The following is a 23,419-nucleotide window of genomic DNA, read 5'->3' on the forward strand; positions in this document are numbered from 1 at the left end:
TAGGGAAATATAGCCTTACGAGTAAAGCCTGACAGCATCCATCGATGCTATCCTGCTGAAGATGAATAGGGTCATTATCCTTTCCAACTTTAATTTATAATAAAATAACTGAGGTAGATTTTATCTTTAATTTTAATTAAATACGACACATACATACACTCTAACATTATCCTCAGCTTGAGTATTAAAAAACTCATTTAATAACTTATGTCCAGTTATTTCCGGTGTTGAAAAAACAAGCCGTTTTATGTTTTACTCGTAACTTAAAAACGGTCGATTATTGTCCAGTAACGATTCGTTGAACAGGGTGCTTTTATATTAAAGAAAATATTAGATAGGTGATAGGTAGAATTATTTACTAGGCATATTTCACTAGCGTCCCTATAAAAGCACAAATTATGTTTATCTTGTATAAAAAATTGTAGGAACGTTTTAACGACTCGTTACTCGTAGCTCAAAAATGATCGTTTACAGATGTACAATAACGATTCATAAAGTATAGAAAACAGCACTTCCACCATTTTAATCCATACTAAAAACTATTCTTATCGAGCAAACTATTTGAATAAAATATCGTAAATACGTCAGATATTAAAACAACGAATTTATGAGGAATCTCTCAGGATCCGTTCCATCATTCATCACCCGTTTTTTATAATCTTCGAGCTCAAGTGCCTCTTAGGGATTTTTTTAATAAAGAAATACTCACGTCACAATATATTCACGACGATGTATATTCCTAATAATATTGATAATTTTTATAGACAAAAATATTGTTGAACACGAGATGTAAAAGCTGAGTATAAGATAAAAGATAGAAGAGGCAAATTAATGTATTTCTAAGACAGACTATTTTATTATATATATAACAAAGATGTAACTGTAATAATCGCGCTAAGGATGTATGCGACAGGATGTTTACCATACCCAATGGACCTAAATAATATTGCCTGCTCTTAGGAAAAAAACTATATTTTTTGTGAAGGAATACGTGTCGTGTGTGTGTACCCGTACAAAAACAAATCAAAGTTTAATACACTTTTATAATGTCAGTATTCCGGTTAAATTAAATATGCATGTAATAACTATATTTTATGCATATTATTTGAAAGCAAATATCTTTCAGTTGAATAAATTGTGTAGCATTTCGGTACATTTCTGCACAACACGGCCGGATTCTTGTCAATATTGTCGATAACTTTTATTATCTAACTGAGACACATAACTTTATAATATAAACGTATATCACCGTAAATAAATGATCAGATTACTCCAATATATACATATTAATTAAATCTGTGTCTAGAATAAATTAAATAAATAAGAAAGCATTAAAATTAATAATTTAAGTGAAGGACATCTAATATTTTCCTTTGCATGCAATTATATATTACACACAACCGTCGAATAATATTATATATTATTTTTACAAAGAAAAAATAGAAACATATGAATGACGACAAATTACATGACATCCAAACAAAAATAGCGCATGTAGCGGGACAATTCGGGATGCAAAAACCACGTCGAGTTAACATTCCGCCGCGGAAAGCACACGGGACGGTCGCGCTTCTCAAGAATTCCACATTATTTTCGTTGATACACAAGTTTACAGACAAATTATAATGTCTCACGCTATTACAATTATTTTCATTATGTTTCTCGTAGAACTGGAGTGCTTTAATGTTGATCGCTCGATGCAAACGAATAATGAAATAAGTATGAAATCAAACAAAATACAATTAAAAGACAGTGTCATTAATTATTTTATTTATTTCGACTCTTTAAAATGTCATGGTGTGATTTTGTGGCGTTGTTTCAATTTGAAAATGTGGAAAAAACGTAAGAGAACAAATGAAAACAATAATTTATCGCCGAGGTTGATAAGATCGAGGACAAAAAGATTTGCAAATGAATATGGCTTAGGATATGAATTCCACGAAACCATTTCACAAGAAGTTACAGCTGAACCCATGGAATCGATGCTTGTTCAAGGATTCAAGCAGAAGTGGCCTTTAAATTTATGGCGACAGATCGGATTCACCGATGACTTCGTGAAATGCATCAACCCTCACTGGATGCAATTTCCTCCACCCAATCCCTCATTATATTATGGAATCGGTGGTATATATATTGTGATGGCAGTGATGGGTTCCCTTGGCAACACGACCGTCATATTGATGTATTGTAGGTCAGTACTTAAAACCTAAGGTAAACATTAATTATCGTTTATATGAAAAACATAAATAAATAGAACTAACTATATTTATAATGATACTTAATTAGTGATGAGTTTTGGAAGTTATAAAAAACATTTTGGAATGAGTAAATCAAATTATTTTATGTAGTAACAAATTAGTAACAATTGTTTACTTCGAAACTTTTATTTTTAACTCGTTTTCATAGTCAATTAGGAGTTTGTTTGCGCAATTTGAGCTGATTATATCGTTTTTTTGCTAAAAAACATTGTATATTGCCAAGATTTTTCAAACAAGTTATAGAAACAATTAAACTGTAGATGAGATCTTTTTTACTTTCGTATAGCGCAGTTTAAGAATTTCCAAATTAGTCGGTAATTATAATTTCAGAATATATTTTCCTTTCGTGAATTTTGCAAATAATGATAGCGTGTAACAAAATATTATTTAACATCTCAAAGATAAAAATTCAAAAAGCCTAAAAACTTGTATTTTACTTGGTGTTAGCCTTTGAGCAAGCCCTTTAGATAGCCATCTACAAATCACATATTAGTAATGTTGTATTCCGGCTTGAAGGGTGTGTGAGCCTGTACCGGCATATAGGACATAACATCTTAGTCCCTAAAGGGCATTAGCTACGACTTTTCCCTTCGTGTGACACAATTTCCCGTCCGTTTGTCTGTTTCAAAAAAAGATTATTGTGTTGTTAATCTTAAAACTATATTAATAATTTTAATGCTTAAATTCAATATTAACATACTTAGATAAACGAGGAAACTAAATTCATCCCCAAAACTATGGTATACTTAATTATTAATAGTACTAATAATCAATTTATTAGTATAATAAATTGAACAGAACATCGAAGTTTTGACTTAAAATTCTTAGATTGTTATCGTACTACCACAAGTAGTAAACTTAAGACAAAATAAGCAGGTTTTTTTCTTGCGTTTACACAGAAATAATTGGCAATTACTGTATTTGCAACAGTTTTATTCTTATTGTAATATTGACATCCCCACAGAAACGTTGTTTGTGCCTTTGGTGTATTTTATTTAGTATTTATTATTTTAGAGTGCCTGCATGTTTTTATTAGCAGACAATGACATAATTTAAGCTTCAGCATTTTTCTGATTTGAAGTGTGGGTTCCAAATGCATTATTAATATAAGGTTGCATTAGAAGTCATTATTTTTTTAAACCACCAACAATTACACACACATTGATGAAAATTTTGTTAAATCAATGTTTAGAACTGTCAAGACAAGACAAGATGAATATGTCAAGACTAACGCGTTTAGACAACACACAAGTTATTATTATTTACTTGCACGTAGACGTATTTACTAAGTCGATTTATACTAATTTAATTATGGGTTGAATGAAATTGTGAGAAATACCGTAAAGTAAGAGAGTGAAGGAAAAGGGTAATTCAGATTTATTGCCTGCGTGTAGACTGAATAAATATCTGCTTGAACTTTTAAAATAAAACTCATAAAAAAAAAACTTTCGTTGCTCAATTTAAATTTAACAGTTCAAGCGACATAAAGATCTCAATCATCAATGCAATTTCAAAATTCAACTACCGTGTTTAAGACAAACGGATTATTTTTGATTCTGTTAATAAATTCTAGAAGTAATCATGAGATCTTTATTATACAAAATAATTTTCGCATATTTAGCAAAAGCATATTTCTGTTCAATATGACATGTTACGTCTGGGCTATGCAGGGCGAATGTACTATGCTCCGTGATATTAAACACATGACCTTTGTTAAGACTTACGGTTTATTTTATGTTTGAGGTCAATCTAGTTTCCTTATACTGTCTGAAACAAAAATACCTGTTTATTGTGTACAGGATATAAGATAAGTCAATTTGAAATTCTTCGTTAAAACATACATAGAGATAGGTATTAAATTGTTCCATACTCGGTAGAGGCAAAGGGTTTCATATATTATACGCATTTTCATTATTTGATAAGAAATGATTTCGGAGTGCGGGTGCTCTCTAGTTACTCTCGTTCGTAATTTCACTTGGAGTCTCCGAGAGCTGAGTAGAGAATTTACGACGTGTTATTTTTTTTATCCATAATAATATATATGTGTGTATATATGTACAATAGCCCGCTTATATCGATGAATCGACCAATATAAAACAACCTTAAATAATTAAAGCATACCTTGCATAAATGTATCATGAACAGCAATAGTGCTTTAAATATCACTTCAATAGATATGAACGTAATAAGTATATGAATAGCTAATAATTTACGAGAATGATACTCTGAGTCAGTGAAGCGTGCAATAAAATAAACATACGTGCAGGAAGTCATCTTGTCCGTGGAAAAGATAGGGAAGATAAATATATTTTTGCTGAAAGTTCTTACAAGTTAAAATTTAGAAAATTTAAGTTTAATATAACACCCCGAAGACTTGTTCTGTTCTACCTATAATTGGGATAACTTCACTTTATAAAGTGTTAACAAAGAATTTTACTTTTATGTTATTTTAGTATGAAACAAAAGCCAAACCATTAATTAAATATAAAGTTGCAAAAGACAAGGTTTTTATAAAATAAAGTACATATTTTTATTTTTGTTCGCTTTTTTTCAGTCTGCAAGCCGACATCGTAACTATATTCAACTACGTTTTAAAATTAAATTTAAATGTACAAATGACATAACCTTCAGTTGATAAAAAAAATATATTAATTAGACATTTCATAGGATTATTTTACATGTTTTTTAAAGTGAGAGGTTTAAAGGCCGCTCTGTTCAGTAAAAAAAAAAAAGATTTTCATTTACGGAATCAGACTACAAATATTTTTAAAAATATATTTACATACACTTACTATATACAAATATACACTATACAAAATATCGCTGAACCTGAAATTGTATGAGAATTTAATCTGCGATTCATTCCCTAGGTAATTAATAGACTTTCAGTTAAATCATTGAATGAAAAACCCTTATGAGTAATCTATTTACCTATAACATCTAGTCATAAGATTCTACAAATATACATTTTCATTTGCATAGACATATTACCAGAAGAATAATAGACATTGTGATTATAAGGCCTTACATTATCCGCGCTTGAATTATTTTCAAATTATTTGATGATTCATTTTGATTAGTTATAATAATTTTATACGTACGTTATTCTTTCGATTTTGTCTATTAATGTATCAATAGAAAATATTGCGTTGCGATAGAAAATATTACATGTTGAGTACTAAACTCAACATGTAATATTCCGCTGTACAAGTAAAAAATATAATTAATGTAAAATCTCCAGCCAAGCATGAACGTGTAAACAATACGCCGAAGTGCTATCAAAAGAAGTTATATTTTACAGAAGCTTAAATATGCACATACGGTTAATGCGGCATAATTCTAACATGACTATATTTATTACAATTTATAATTTTTTGAGTATTTATGATCCTTGACTCCAGAAAATGTAGTCATCTGATTAGACAAGCAGATGTTATTGGTGTAATAAGTTGAAGAGTTCTATCTTTTACATTTATTACATTTAGGTATATACAATAATTTGTTTGTTGACTATACATATACCATATCCTTCGGGTATTTATCAAATCAGATTCATAATAAATATTGATGGAAATCATATGTAATAATAGATTGGAATAGATTTAATATTAACATTTTTAAACCAAATTAAATTCAGGCAGATACATAAATTAAGAATTTCGCTTATGCTTAGAATTCAAATAATATTAATTCAATAACAAATCTAAGCTTCTAAGCTCTATTATATTAATCTTGAACAGTAGTAGGTTTTCTGAGAAAAATAATATTGTATAATCCTAAATCCGAAATTTTATAAATATTGTCTATTTAGATTACATCTAAAGAATCTTACAATCTCGTCTGCTTAATGTAAGGGCAACTATTTCTTTCACCGCCAGCAACCACCCACGCAGGCGAAGCGGAGAACCCACCAATAATATTGTAGAAATAATACGATTTAGAATATAATAATAAAACGATTTATTGAAAAAATTGAAAAGGACATAACACATTGACATTCGCTAGAAGAAGTTAAGTGATGACAAAAACAACTATTAAAGTGACTAGGCGTTGTTTACATTCTTCCAACAAATATAAATGCGAAGGTACGTACATAATCGTGCAGAGCGAAGCAACGAGAAAATCGAGTGACTTTTGCATAGAGCTAACTTAAGAGCTAGAGAGTGGAGTGGGAATATGGTCTTAAAATCAGAAGAGCACGTAGCCGAGTGTAAAAAATAGTATTACAAAAGCTACTGACAACATTTTTTATTCGTTTTTTTTTTCAATACTTTGTAATGAAATGTAAATAAATAAGTTCATTCTTATTCTTCATTGGGCCATTTGATTGTCTTACGATTATGACACATTTCCGATCCAACTTCTACTATTCCTCACAAACACCTCAGCTTAATCGAAACTGAGGGGCAATTCTAGTTATTTTTATGGGTTATGATGCAATCCCAATTATATTCCGATCCAAGTCCAACCGAACCGCAACCGGATCGTTGAGTTAGTTGAAAACGGCTAAACGGCAACGTTTCAATTCGACTGCGATAAAGTGACAATTTGACTGTAGTATTGGCACCCAGATTATTTCAACTAAATGCACGAATCGTTATTTGTAATGAAGTAATACTTACCACATCGATGGTCTAACCTTAGGTAATAGTAACTTTTAAACTCGACTTTTTTATATTAATGGTCAATGAAAGTAATATGATATGATATTATTAATAAGAGCTATGAATAAGTTAAGACGACCCTTATAATGTAATAAATACATATCGACAATAAATAACAATAGTAAAGAATAACAACCTTGCTCTATAATAAAGGTTGATAAATGCTCAAGTTGTTTTTCCTTCAAGTTCGAGTCCACTCGTGTTAGGATTCTGAGTTATAGTCGCGTCTTAAAATTATGGGATAGAAAACACTGCCGTGATCACCTTCCTTTATAATAACATAATACTTAATTTTTTTTTTTTTACATTAGCAGCCTGTGAATTTCCCACTATGGGGCTAAGGCCTCCTCTCCCTTTGAAGAGAAGGTTACGAGCATATTCCACCACGCTGCTCCAATGCGGGTTGGTGGAATACACATGTGGCAGAATTTCATTGAAATTAGCCACATGCAGCGTCACGATATTTTCCTTCATCGCCGAGCACGAGATGAATTATAAACACAAATTATTATTATTATTAATAATCTTAATAACATACCTTATTCTATATCAATTTTAATTTAAAATACTTTTAGGTTGTTTTTAAAACAAACAATTCATACTATGTTTAATTTTCTATCGATTTCCGTTTAAATGCACAGTGGCAGTGCCGCCGATAGCTTAACCTTCGATACGGAGTTGAATAATCTTCCACACGCTTATTAGTAGACATTGACTAATTCGTTATTACCGATATTTTTATAATTAGCGAAACACTTATATATAGAAAAACTGTTATCTTTTTGGATAAATTATGGGAAATATTCCATATAAAAATTTCAAGTATATCTTATAGTTTTGACAATTTTTGCTTAAATAGCATCTACTTAAATTTTCTTTCGAAATATATCATTCATTAAGTAAACGTATTTTTACTGTTTAAAAAGATTAGTATTATGTGGATTATATTCACCCGGCGTCGTTTGGGTGCAATATATTAATAAAAAACTGAGAGGTCCACTTAGCAATTTATTTAAAGTATTTATCAATTTAAAACTTTACTTATTAATCAGCTTATATGAGAACGTCAGAAAGAGAAATATGAGTATTAATTATTATTCTTATTTTGAAATATAATGTGTCTACGGCTCACATTTTGCAATTTTCTATTACATTGTGTTGAAGTATCTCCTCAAACAGCGTCAGCCATGTAAGCGTAAGATAACTGAATTTTAGATAAAACATCGTCATAGTTCAGCAATTTTTTGCAAAATAATTATACTAATATGTCTTTTAGAAACTAAAACGGGAATACAGACATAAACAGTATGTTACTTTGTTTCACACTATTAATAGATATCGACTAGCTGAAGATGGGCGTAAGTATTAATAATTCCGAATCAAAGTAACATTCATATTAACTTTTCAGTTTCAAATATAAAAAAAAATATTATTAACTAAAACTTTTTGATTGCTTTAGTTTAATTCTTGTCCCTTACTCGCTTTAGAAAGCCATTACGAGTTACAGAGTAATTCGAATAACAGATTAGGAAAATTTTTAAACAGCAAAAATTTAAGATCTTTCATTTAAAAGTAATCTGACTTAACATATTATTTATTTTAGTACATATAATAATTACTTCAAATAAATCTTTCAAATTATTAATTAAAAACATATATTTATAGTATGTACTCGTAGCTTACAAATTTATATTTACTTGGTGGTAAAGCTTTGAGCAAGTCCGTTTGATTATGTTACCACTCACCAGATATTCTATCACCAAACAGAATTAATTAATGATCTTGTGTTCCGGTTTGAAGGCTGAGTAATCCAGTGAAACTACAGATACAAGGGACATAACATTTTAACTCCCAACGTAGATCGCGCATTGGCGTTGTGAGGAATGTCTAATATTTCTTTCGCTAATGACTATGGGTGGTGGTGACCACTTACCATCAGGTGGCCTATATGCCTGCCGATAATATAAATAATTGTATAATAATACGTACCTAGCTGTAATTATGGAAATTTTTGATGCTGACATATTAATACGTGGACTTATAAAAAAAGGACACATAATCTAATATTTAAATACATTTCAATCCGAATGTCGTTTGTACTTTGAATTTAGTAGAACTAAATAAAATAAGTAACTATACTTACTAATATTTTGTACATTCAAAGAAATATTATTTTTCAATTCATTCATATTCTTTACGATTTAAATATTCAGTCTATATTTTTGATTTTATTACAAAATGATAGAAATAAATCTTAAGATCTACTAATGATAAGTCTTTCTGCAAGCCAGACGGCGGTACCACCCACGCATTCGATATTTCTTTAAAGTGTTCAGGTTCAAAGAGTAATAACGAATGGTATTCGTGTCATTCAAGCATTGATATATTACATTAACAGCCTGTAAATTTCCCACTGTTGGGCTAAGGCCTCCTCTCCCATTGAGAAGAGCATATTTCACCACGCTGCTCCAATGCGTGATTGGTGGATGGTCATTGATATATAAAAACTTAGATTATAAGCAAACACAAATACTTTCAAGTGTTCATTTTTCCTTTCGCTGGTTTAAACGGATTGGATGCTTAATTATCATTTCTTTTTTTGCATTTGAAAGTTTCTAGTATCGTTCCATTTCCTTACGGGTAGATTAAGCGTCTGCATCATACGTTTATATGGTAATATATACGAGTAAAGCCAGCCAGTATAGCTCATCAACAATTAGCGTTATATCTCAGCAAATTTACACAAAAATTAATGAATTTAACATCTAAGCCGAGTTCTCCTCATGATTGAAAACCGTGTGAAAATCCGATCGGTAGTATTGGGGTTTGTCACGTTCAGACGACATAAAGGCGACCCGGGGGTAGTTTTCATAAAATGTAGTGATTGTTATTAAAATTTATATAAAACATAGATATATACATCCGTAAATAAAATATGTATACATGTCACTATAGAAACATAATTAAAAGATATCTTGTATGACTCGAGGAAATTGCAATTTGATAACATTGAAAAATACATATTTCAATTCGCGGCCTCTGTAACGGCACCGATAAACACACCCGTATTTATTTCCGGAAAATGTGTCTGAAATCCCAACACTATATTTAATAAGTAATAGATTTTCTGTTTTACAAATTCCGAACAGGCGAAGTACCGGGTACGAACGTAACAATTAGAACCTTCAATTTAATTTCCGGCTATCAATCAAATTTTCTATCAAACTAGTGAAGCACTATAAAATTTCAAGTTTACTGGTAAGTAGTACTAGTAGTTAGTACATTATAATTTATTTGAATATATTAATTATTTTCTAACAAATATAACGCTTCAAAATTGCCAGGGGTAGAACAAAAGTAACTCGGTATGATTCGAAGTAACACTACGAATATTACGAAGGTACACGACCCTGCGTAATATTGTGTGTACCTATTTTTTTTATTATTGGTAGGTAGATTGTAGACCGTAAATAGTTAGAATTACCAACAACTAGTAGTTCCAGTTTCACTAAGTATTTTTTTTGAAAAATGATAAGATTAATGAAATATTAATAGGGTAAAGCATTGTGGTAGTAAAAGATTTGTTTTTTTTTTTCATTTTAGTGATGTAAAATACGGTAATTGATAATAAGTAAATATAATTGTAGTAATTCCATGTCAAGCGTTCCCACTCGAGATTATTCGCTAGTCGGTGCTCGGCCAGCCATCACTAAGAGGAAAATACCTACATTATACGCAATTTAACAGTAACTTGGTACATTTTTATTTTTTATCTTAAAGTTTTAATATATTTTGGAGCTACAAAATGTATTAAAAGTTGAAAACAAAATTGAGTATAAATATACATTTTATATTTATACTTTATCATATTTAATTAAGATAAGCTATTATGTATTTTTTTGGTTCCAAAAAAAAGAAAAAGAAATAATAAATAAAGCAATTTTTTAGAAGAAAGACTACATAACTGTATGTTTAATTAAATAATATTAAATAGACTTTAAGCCTTTCCTCAACAGTCTGAACCAATACATGTGTAGTTTTAAATTATTGAAGCTAAATTAAAACATCAAATAAATCAACGAACGAACGAAATGTCTCATTATTCGCTTGACCTTATCCCATTCATTTCGTGTCGGCGCAATGTGTTTTACTCTTCCATTTATCTCTCTCATTAGTAATCCTCAGTTACACCATTTTAGCACAGATCCTCCCTAACACAGTCCAGCTAATTTTTTTCTAGCCTAACCTAACATAACATAGTCCAGGTAATTTTTTTCGCTCTTTTTCTTACTGTCACCATTCTTATAGCACGATTAGTCTCCCATTGTATTACATAATTAAATTCCGCAGACATTTTTAACTTTGCCGTGTCATAGATTCAAGTCATCTGTAAAAAATACATTGGTAAAGAAGGCATATTATTCGATACAAGATTATACAGATGATAAAAAAGCGTGGATTTAATGCTTGTAGATTTCCAGGCAGGAGATATAACACACATATATAATTGTATTTAACTAACATTACTGTATTTTTAGATGTTAAAAAAGAGTAACTACTAAGTTTCTTGCCGGTTCTTCTCGGTAGAATCTATATTCCGAACCGGAGGTAGCTTTACTTTAAATAGTTTGTTAATGACGATTCAAAAGTGCCTGTAAAAGCCTACTTGAATAAAGTATATTTTGATTTGATTTATCCACAATGTTATTAATTGATTCTATTTCAGCTTTTCGTCACAAGAGCTTTTAACTTTTACTTATATATATACTCATATCGTATTCTATCTGTTGTCCCCAACTCAGATATCTAACTCAATATTCTCATTTCAGCGGAATTCATTCAAATTTCATCCTTCATAGGTTGATACATGTCCGATGGCAATTTTATAAATTTCCCCGCTAGTTCCCTCTTTTACTAAAGAGAAAAAATTGATGGTGTTGGCACAAGTAGCCCTTTTGATCTATCTCTACTATATCCACTCTAACACTAGATATATTTTAATTGACCTTGAGATTACTCTAAAAAGTTTTTAACAGTGTATTTTGTGTATTTGCTAATTTAACAAAAGGCACTTGACATCAATTATTTTAAGTCTGAAAGGAAGGATAATGTACTAAATATATTTATTTAGTAGCTACCTGAGCTACCTTATTCTTATATTCAACTTAATAAAGAAAATCGATCAATTTGTAAAGTTTAAGGATAAATTATAGTAAAATTCGTATATATACGATCTCTATTACCGATACATTCAATTTCGTCGTATATTGTACTCAAAACTTCGTCTGATGAATTCATTTCTTGGACCTTATTCTATCAATAAACTATACCAAGGTAAATTTATTATAAATACAACATTTTTGATATTCTTTATCTCTTACTACACATTTATTTATTTAATTTATGAGTTTCCAACAAAAGATACACTAAATACATATACAAAATACAGCTACGAACAAAAGTAAAAAAATACGGTAAAAAATTGTAGGTATATAGTATTAATACTCATATAATTAGATTTTTAAGATCAAATATATGAGTAGTTAAAATTATACTGTAATTTATCCAATTACATTAAACGTTCCTATTTTACTCACAGAAAAGCATGTTCAAACAATGCATTTATGTTTTTCACTGATTCATTACAAAGCAGTCAAACCGTACTCCATTCTTCTTACGAGAAACCAATGTACCGACAAACAATGGTAGGTGAATTAAACAAAAGACTTGTACATAGTACAATGCTGCTTAACTTTAATATGAGATCTAGAAATCTAACATTAAAATAGTAAGTAGTAAGTGAATAAAGTATGCGCTTGGCTGAATTAAAGTGAACTTAATAAATACACGCGTGACGTGTGTACAATATACTTTATAAAATTTAAATAAAACATATTACATTTATTATGTTTGTTTAATATTATTAAACAACAACTAATTCTTTGAAATCCTATTTAAGTAAGTAATATAGACATATTAAGAGACTGTATACAAAGTCATTACTGCCGCTGGAAGATTCTCAAGTATAAATTATATAAACTAGTCATTTATCGTTTTTCCCTATTAATTATCATCACGATACTATAACGAAAACAGTAACTTTAATATCGAAAGGCTTTTAATAATTAATAAACATTCCGACTAATATATACGTTGATGCTGTCTCTGTACCATAATTAATTGTACCATGCGAATGCCACAGAAGCAATTATGAGGCCTTGCTTAGCTAACTAAATTGCAGCTCTATGTGTTCTACCTTTAAACACTAAGCGAAATCCTGTCATATTTCGCCTAACTAAGTACCTTCTACACGAAATAAATAGATAAAAGTCTAAAATTAAATTTTGTGAAACTGTGAAAAGAAATAAAGTTAGTACTCGCCTTTCACTTAAAATTGAAATATTTAATTTATTCCATACAAATTTCCTCGGCTTCGACCGCGTTTGAGGAGAGGGGTGTAAGTGTTAGGTACTCTAATTCCTTTTCAGTACTCCTGCTGGTAAATACGCAAAATTTCATGATGATCGGTTCATTGGTTACGACGTGAATACGTACCGAATAAACGAATTATCTTTCACATATATACTATTATTTAGTATATAAACTATTAAATAGATTGTACTGCCACTAGCATAATAATACGTGAAATATCAGCTTCGCTAGATGGATGTAGTGCAGGAATGTTTTAAACTTTCGCTATATATGCTTATACATTTTATACCTATATTACAGGAACATGAAAATCCATACTTGTCACATCAAAACTCTAAACTTAAAGCAGTTTCAATCGCGAATTCTTCGCTTCTTCTCTCATCGTCTATCCCATTTATCTACGTAATAAAATTATAAAATTACTGTACTGACTAACGTACGAAATTCGTTATGAACTAAAAGTGAATATTGAGATAGGATTTTTTAAAATTTACCTTTTAAGGGGGTTAATCGGAGATGAAAGTTTGTTTGGAAATTCGTTATATCTATTATAAGCAATATGGAAATCAATATTTAAGTTTCTCCTACTAAATTCATGACATTTATCACTAAAGACGCTTGAATCGTGGTTGATTTGTGGAAGTGTCTTTCAGTCATTATTGTGAACTATAAAAACGGAATTCTGTACTTAGGGTTCTTGTTCTGTGTAAATAACAGCTAGTTCCAGTGTTTTTGGAAATTTACCATGTTGGAGTGTGAAATCGAAGCTGAAAGATTTTATGGTTGCATGTAGGGGGTAATCTCTGAAAGCTAGATTCCAATTTTTAAAATATATCCAATGATAAAAAGCAAAATTTTCCTCAGTGCTGTAGAGTAAAAATTATATTTATATCATATAATTTTGTTAATAAAGTAATTAAAAACATTTTTTTCGAAAGTGTTAGAAAATATCTAAAAATTACAGCAGCAGTTTTTCAGAATAAATAATATTAAATTAAGTACTATTAAGTTATCTTTTTTTGACTTCATAAAAGCTGTCGTAACACAATTTACTTTAATAGATTTACACAAATGTCACAAAAAAAATCCTTCAGGAAATTTCATTTATAAACGGATATAAAAGGAAAATGAAATTGATTGAAAATTTCCCACAATTTAACTCGTACTATAGCTTTCAATAAGTGGAAAATTGTTATATCTGTAAAGTTACTTTTTATTGAAATAGTACACTTAACGCAGGTTAAATCATATCGTATGCGAGTGAAACATGAATTTGAGAAATGACCATACACGAGCTAAGCTAAGCTAATTTATCTTTATCAACAACCCATTTTTATATGTAGATATAAACATACTTACTGTTATAAGAGAATAGGATCCGGGTTAAGAATCAATACTAATTAAAGCAAAGGTTAGTGCTGTAACTTGTTATTGTAGTATTTAGCACAGTTGGATTTAGAACTCTGGAAGCCCTGGGGCAAAGAAATGTTAGCCACTAATAATAATCCGAATGAATTGTTTGCAGGTAGATGGAATCATTAAGCTTGTATTTTATTTGAGACGAAAATGCAAGTATTTTATAAAACGAATTGTTTTAAAAAAAATCTCACAGAGATGTAGCCCCGGATTTCCGAATGCCGAATTCCCCGAAATTCAGCTATGACTATTAATGTAGTGAATATAGTTTAACTCGTAATTACGTTAATCAGGCCTTTCTATTCACATATTACCTAATAGTAATGAAATATAATTTATATAGATGTTTATACAGTTCAAATTTTGAGTTTTTTTTAGTAGTAGTAGTAGTATTAGAATTTAATAGTAATATCTACCTATTTTTTTAGTAGTACCTCGAAGTAAATTGTCTTTGATTCATAATTATAAAGTGAATTCCGTTTAAACCTTCTAATACTAATCATCTGAAGAAATTATGTGTATATATTTGTTTGGATGTGTTCTATATCTTGGATGTATTCTATATATAACCTAATCCAATCACAGAAGGATTAAAGACGAATTAACAACAGTACAACTCATTAAGTCTACTCGCTAATCCGTTTGTAAAGGGGACCGATTGCAACTTGGAATCAAAAGTAAGCCACGAACTTTAGCTGACTCAATCGATTCCTCATTTTCACATTGATTGCACCAATTGTTACAATTTTTGTTTTTTATTATATTAAACATAAGAATATTTACTAAACAAATATGTTTTGAATGCTTACATTCATATTTATAATAAACACTATTGAACTTAACTACTTATAGTATTGTATTGTATATATTTATTTAGTATTGTATTTATTATAAATACATATACATATATTAATCAAAAACTATAGTTCATAATATACCAGAGCAAACGAGAAAATGTCATCTTAGATTTGTGTATCTCTACTCCATCTGCGATTGCAACATTAATTTGCCGCCCTTCTATCTGTCTACTTTTAATCCGTCTTTTCATTTTATCAATACCCATCCTTAGGTAATTCTTAAAGTCTGTCGTATTTTTTAGGTTTGATAATATTATTTTTAAAGAGAACAAAAAATATGGGATGAAATTAGAGTTAGAACTTTTAACTTATGAGTTTCATGCAATGCCTTATAGTATCTCTTGCACCCAGAGTATTTACAAAGATCATGAAAGTTTTAATTTTTTTTTAAGACAACAAGGATTACAATCGGTGCTATATTCAGATGATATTCTTTGTCGTTTTTAACTCAAAAATGTTAACTAAGCGTTACCTAATGACAAACACTTTAATATTCGCAAAAAATGGAAAGGTTTTCACTCCCCCATGAACGATCAGGGAATTTTCTCAGCTAATAGGCGTCTCAGTGGCCGCGTGCCCAGCAGTCAAATATGGCTTATAAAGGCAGAAAGATATTAAAAGACAGAAATACATAATGTTAGATCATAATAATTATAATTATAATTGTATGGTATATATTCATTAGGATTATGGTTGCCGTTTCGATGACCTAAATTGTTGGAAGCACAATGTTTAGAAATCGTATAAATGAATAAAATATAAATAATTATGCTTTACAATTTTTTGGACGCTTGTAAGAGTCAGAGTTCCTTTCAAGACATGGGTCTTGAAAGAAAAACGAATATGAATTTCATATTTAGAGCTTTTGGAATTTTACTTTGCGTTAAATGCTATTGCTATTAAAATGCCAGACTGTTCATTATTATGAAGGATACTGCTGGAGTTATGAATGAAAGTTGTCTAATGATGCATTTCAAAGAATTATAAATAAGTTTGGACAACCAGCTACTGATTTATTTGCTTGTTGTACTCTAAAAGTGACATTTATGTCTCATGATTACCAGACCCGAATACTTTACGCGTCGACTCTTTTACAATATCCTGGAAAGTTACTAGCAGAAACTGGATACCAGTGTTCTCTGTCCACGAGACATACGTAAACTTATATGCATCGACATTGTAAGGGAAACAACAGTATGGACAAATTCAAACACATTTGCAAGAGCATACAAACTCAATATAATTAAAAACGATGATTTAGCCCAATCAGTATGCCTTCGCCCTCAAGTAAATAAAAATTATACAGATTGTTAGTTAGTTGATTAAAGTATACTAATTGGTTCAATTATATCTATCCAATTAAAGGTATGTAAATAAAACAAGATAATATGTTTGGGTTGTATTTATTAATCGAATATCTTGAGTTACTACAAAGAATGTTTTCTCAAAACATCTATGTACATACATGGTAAATAATATCTTCGAATGAAGCGACGAAATATAATATGTGATCAAAAGAATTACAAAGAAAAGTTTGATCAATGTTATACGAGTCGCCTCATTCGAAGATATTATAAACCTACCCACCCAACACTAGTAAACTTTGTTACAGTTACTTTAACTGCTGGTTAGCTATTAGTTAGTTCATTACTCTTTAAACAAAATGACAAAATCGGAGCGAACAGCTATGGACCGTGAAGAGGGGCGGGCCATAGAATGTCGTACAGGATTTTAATATTGACAATTGTAGCTGTAACAGTAGAGGTTTAAAGACTCTAAACAAGCGCGTCATTGCCTAGTCGGCAAGTTAAGGATACTACATACTAAATAACCTCTTCACTTTGAAGTTCATTAGATCACATATAATATTTTGATTTGTATACTTGTATATTTAAGTACAATTTCATACAGAAGGTCCGTATTTACAAAATTGTTTTTAAAATATCCTTCCCTACTGGAGTTTACGTTCAGCCTAGACTGCACTCGTACGTACGAGTGCAGTCTAAGACCGCTATATCGATATCGGCTATTTTTACTGGATAATATGGAGCTATAAGAGCGTTCTTTGAATGTTACTTAAGTTCGCAATGTCACTAAAAATAAATATTGGGCAACATCACATACATTATTCTGATCCCATTGTAAGTAGCTGAAGCAGTTGTGTTACACCCAGACCCAAGCCAACATAGAAAACTAATTAACTTTTTCTACACCGACTCGGCCAGAAATCGAACCCGGGACCTCGGAGTGGCTTATCCATGAAAACCGATGTACACACTACTCGACCACGGAGGTTATCAAAATGTTTTATTGCTGGATCTACTAATTAAGTTTTAATTCCAGTTCGAAATTACAAGTTATACTTTCCATGTTGGAACGCGGGTAAGCGATACATTTCTTATGATTCTCCAAACACGACGACTCGCTGTGCTGCAAGCTGATATTTTGCATAGAGCGACACAATTAAATGGTATATACAATATTAATATACTCTCCTTCCTTTGTGCAGTACTATTTGAGAGCGGCATAGAGCCTATTGTAAATAACAAAATAAATATATTTTGGAGAATATTGACAGATTGGCCATTTAAATTTAAATTATGGTATTATCAATAAAATTGATGCTATACTATTCATAAGAAAAAAAAATTTAATTAGTATTCTTGGATCCTAACCAGACTTTCTAATCGATATGGTGTCAATGGAATAAAGAAAATTGTAAGTGTTGCCATATTATTTCAGGTCGTTTTTCTTGTCCAAGGAGATCAAGCAGGCTTTTCTGCCACGGTTCTCTTAATAGAAAAGGGCTACATACAAGAAAAGGGCTTTTGCCACCATTGACGTTCCTGCTTTGATTGTGCATCATGGAAATAGTCGTAATGATGACAAGGGACCTGATGGACTGACACCGGTTCCCTAACAGTTGATCAACAGGCGCCAACTCAAATCAGAGAAAAACAATGTTAAGGGCCGCTGCGGATAAAATACTTTGTCCTTAAAGTAATAGTGCAAAATTCTTTACTAAAAGTATAAAACCTAGACTTATTGCCTCCACTGGTGAGAGTAGGGCTGGTTCATATTTCGCAGGTTAAATGCTGTACAGCAGCTACTTTTAATTTTAATTCTATATAATTAGAGCCATCATATAAATAATTCCAATGGTAAATACTATATTCTATATAATATAATATATAATACGTAAAATTGCTATTGAGTAAATCTGTTAAGTATTGCTCTATCTTATACATAACTTCAATCTATTTGGACCAATCATATAGGTCCAATTTAATATGTATTATTTCTCAAAAAAAGTTTGTTTTTCACACCTCATCGATTTAACATCTCGTTTTACGCAAGTAATTTTCAGCATTCATCAGCACCCAAAAGCTGGGTCTTCGAGAACAAATCCAAAAAAAAAACTTAGACAAAAGAGGAATAAATAGAAGGGGATATTATTTGCCCATGACCTATTTCGTGCATCTAGTTGTGACAAGGTTGAGGTTGGTCATTGCTACCCAATTACAACAACACTGGTTGCTTTCAAAAATATATATTGTTTGTTAATTTTAAACATATATACAAATAGTTAAAGATACACTGATTTTAATCTGTAGATTGAAGTTAGTTAAGACATAAAGGAGATTGTTTTGACAGAACTCATTTATATGAATCTCAACAAAAGTTCTTCTCAGTTATTGGTACCATATCAAGTATAATATAAAATAATATGAGGAACTAATCTATATTTTTATACACTAATTAAACACAGTACACATTAACTAAATCCGTTATTTTGTATAACTTCAACAGTTTCAAGTTAATTTTATTATCATATTATAAATATATCGATACTTATATTTTGTTGAAACTAGAAATTAAAACAATAATACAATAGGTATATATTGCGGAATGCATAATATAGAACTCATAAAATCATCTTCTGCTGGTTGGTTGACATTATTATACCACTTTTGTATCGCATTGATACGGAGAACAAACAATGGTTCCGTATCGATTTATTCCATATAAGACAAATTTGAAGGTCCGTATACATTTGCGAGCTGAACTGTTGAAACTGTACTTGTGATTGTAATGGAAAATCTGACAAAAGATTGCGAATTCTTATCGTTTATTTTTCATTCCAGATGAGAATTTTCAAGTTAAATTGTATATTATTTTGAGTCTGGTAATGTTTTTTATTTATTAATTCAACAATTTTATATTTGTACTAAAGTCAAACTCGCAACTTAGTTATAATAGTGAATACTATTTTAAATCAGTAAAAAAACATTTATGTTTATTTCAAGATTATGTTACAGTGTGGTAGTATATCGAAGTACTAAATGTCACAGCTTTTTGTGTTGGTGGTAAGGTGGTTCATTATTATATCAATACACGCATAATAATAACAAACATATTTGTGTAAATATAAATTCATAACTTTTATAAATTTCTTACAAATATATATATTTTTTATATACTTACCTAATCTTTAAAGGTATAATTATTAATACTTTGTGGTCTACCAATTTATTCTAATTAAAAATATGCACAAATTTCTAAAAAAAAAAAACAAAAATTAATAATAGTCACAAACATTTGACACATATTATGAAAATAAAAAATGAGAAAAATGTAAATATAGAACTGCGAGGTCGGTCAATGGAATTTATATCATTAAGCACTCGACATTCACACAATGGATTTTAAATAACGCTTCGCAGATCAAAAGAAAGTGTATACCTAATGTTTAAAGCTAGGATACCAAATATATTATATGTATATTAAAAATGTCTAAATTTGACATTTCTCCGAATCTTTTTTTTCGAAGCATATTTAATTATAATTAATTAAACATATATTAATGATAGTAATTCATTATTTCTACGACTATCACCACTATAATATTACAGATAAAAATGTATACGATACTAAGAAATATACTTTTTCAAGTAGGCCATCCAAACATGTTCCTTTAACCGCCACCGGCTCACAAATCTATGAGTTTGTTGTTAGTTCAGTGATCAATCCACGAAGATGCGCCTCTCTATTCGTGAGCGGAAAGCGTGGGGCGCATAGGATTCATACCCCCTTCGGTCGCGACTCGAGTCGCCCACGGCTCTGTGTCGACGGTTAGGTTAGTTTACGTTGCTGCAACTCTTGAACCACCGGGAAAGATGCTTTACATAATATTTTTGTAGTATTTTTATTTTTGAATATAAATATTCTTAGAATGTTGTATGACCATATTGTTCCTACAGGCACAAGAGACACAATATCTTAGCTCCCAAGGTTGGTAGCGACGCAAAAAATAGTTTATATTTCTTACAGCATCAATGTCAATGTGTGGCAGTGACCACTTACCGTTAGATTTCTTATTTGCCGGCCCGTATAACTTTTATTTATAAAAAGGAGGTTTTGGTAAGGAGGTCACTGTAAAATATTTACCCGTATGATACGATAAAGCTTAGAAATACACTGCAGCGCTCAAAAAAGACTCTGCATAGAAGTAGGTATTATTTTTTTGTCGTTATTCCAATTTACATTATGGTATGATACCAATAAAAATTGACCCATTGTCCCTCCTACTAATATAAGTTAATAATCTCAGAAGTCAAAATCACTGTGTGACACTTACATCGCTAAATGGTTATCGTTAAGCAATTGAGATGTAATAGTGTAAGCTTTACATAATCATAGATTATGAAAAGAAATAGGGACATCTTATCTGTATGCAGAGAAAATCACGTCTGAGCTGTGAACTATTGAATAATGGAAAAACTACAACATTTGCTTACCTAATCTGAAAACGTGGTATATAATGTTATTGTTCACTGTGTTTACGTATGTTATTGTTTATAGTATTGTGCACAAGTGCTTATTGGCTGGAACACGTGAATCCTAATGGGTTACAAGGGTTCAAACCCTTCAGGCACCACAGAATTTTCACGCGCTTAATTTGTGTTCATAATATTTCATCTCGTGCTCAGCGCTGAAGAGAGATATCGTGAAGTACCCAATGTGTGCAGTTCAAACATATATACGTATATCCGCCGACCCGCAATGAAGCAGCGTAGTAAAATAAGCTCTAAATTTTCTCAGAAACAGGTTTTGTCCAGCAACACATTTACAAGCTACTAAATTTACGTTTACCGATTTGTTTTCGTGAATGTTGAATATTAAGTATACGTTTTGCCATGAAACCGTAAAGTTTAGTACACATCAAAATTTGCGAGCGACATCATGCATAAATAATAACCAAACATAATTAATATGCTAACAGTATGTGGAAAAGTTAAATTAGTGAACTTTTTATTTTACGTCCCTTATTGTAAAGAATCAAATACATAAAAATAAGCAGAATCGGGTTCTAGTCCAGTCATTATGTCCGACAGCATGCTTATCATGCTTTAACCTAGTCGGAGACAAGTCAAGATGGCGAAGAATGCTCATAAAAAATAATCGTCGACAATTTTAAGTTCAGCTTTTTGAAATGTCTATATTTAAGACTGTTCTCATACTAGAACTAATATTCATTGTTTTTTTGGTCACAGGTGCCGGACACTACGCACTCCGGGGAATATTTTAGTGGCTAATCTTGCTCTAAGCGACTTTATGATGTTGGCCAAAACACCAATTTTCATTTTTAACTCATTTTACCTCGGCCCAGCTTTAGGCAAGTCTGGTAGGTATATAAATATAATATATTTTATTAATAAAAATATTTTGTCTTGTTTATTTTATTTAATATTTTTATTAAACCATTTTAGCTTGCGTGGTTTATGGTTTTATCGGTGGATTGAGCGGCACAACGTCAATCGCTACTCTTACTGCCATTGCTTTGGACCGTTACTGGGCAGTGGTGTATCCACTAGAGCCTCTGCGAGCGCTCACAGCTATCCGGGCTCGCTTGCTAGCCGTCGGTGCCTGGTTCTACGCTGGATTCTTTGCTATGATACCAGCTTTAGACATTGGATACGGTCACTATGTTCCCGAAGGCTTCCTAACGAGCTGCAGCTTTGACTACCTGACTGACGAAATCCCACCTCGCTATTTTATATTCGCATTCTTTTGCGCCGGGTGGCTGGTGCCACTTTGCATAATTTCATTCTGCTATACGCGTATTCTGAGTATTGTTGTTGGCAAAAGAAACATGAATTCAAAAAATCAAGAGCAGCGTCTTTCATCTAGACACGTCAAAGAACAAACGAAACGCAAAGCGGAACTTAAATTAGCGGTCCTCGTTATTGTAGTCATTGCATTATTTTTTGTATCTTGGACTCCGTATGCTATCATTTCATTACTGGGAATTTTCGGTAAAAGGGACGTCATAACTCCAATAACTTCCATGATTCCTGCTTTATTTTGTAAGACTGCTGCTTGTATTAATCCTTTCATTTATATAATTACACATCCAAAATTTAAAAAAGAACTCCAGAAACTATTATTTAGGGATAAATCTCGCCGTATGACGGGAACTTTTAAAACTGCCGCTTGTACTGAAACAAGCAAATTTCATAGACAGAGTAAAAATCTAAGCGAGACTGATGTGGAAATCATAGAAATGAAAGATATTCCTTACAATGTTCCCAATTCGAAAGATATTCCAAATATTGAGACCATATCGTCAAGAATATCAGAAAGAGAAGGTTCACAGAAGTCGAAAAGAAGCGTAAGCATGAAAAGTTTTGAAGAGAGTGTCATTACACCGCCGACTTGGTATTCGAAACCAGAATTTACTAAAAAAAAAAGTTTTCATCGTCGATTGACAAACACCTCCTTTGATCTATAA

At 30.9% G+C, this 23,419-nt stretch overlaps 1 protein-coding gene across 1 annotated transcript; it reads left to right on the top strand.

Moving 5' to 3' along the window:
- The first annotated feature begins 1,829 nt into the window (after positions 1-1,829).
- Positions 1,830-23,419, top strand: LOC125065445 (opsin, ultraviolet-sensitive-like). The gene is made up of 3 exons (XM_047673027.1): positions 1,830-2,191; positions 22,182-22,312; positions 22,398-23,419. The coding sequence occupies exons 1-3, from the start codon at positions 1,830-1,832 to the stop codon at positions 23,417-23,419; spliced, it is 1,515 nt and encodes a 504-aa protein (XP_047528983.1).

This window comes from Vanessa atalanta, chromosome 7, assembly GCF_905147765.1.
Source record: "Vanessa atalanta chromosome 7, ilVanAtal1.2, whole genome shotgun sequence".
Classification (NCBI taxonomy): Eukaryota; Metazoa; Arthropoda; class Insecta; order Lepidoptera; family Nymphalidae; genus Vanessa; species Vanessa atalanta.

Coding starts and splice junctions, on each gene's coding strand:
- LOC125065445 (XM_047673027.1), top strand. CDS start 1,830: ATGTGGAAAAAACGTAAGAGAACAAATGAAAACAATAATTTATCGCCG. Junction 2,192..22,181: donor GTCATATTGATGTATTGTAG/GTCAGTACTTAA, acceptor TTTTGGTCACAG/GTGCCGGACACTACGCACTC. Junction 22,313..22,397: donor CCCAGCTTTAGGCAAGTCTG/GTAGGTATATAA, acceptor AAACCATTTTAG/CTTGCGTGGTTTATGGTTTT.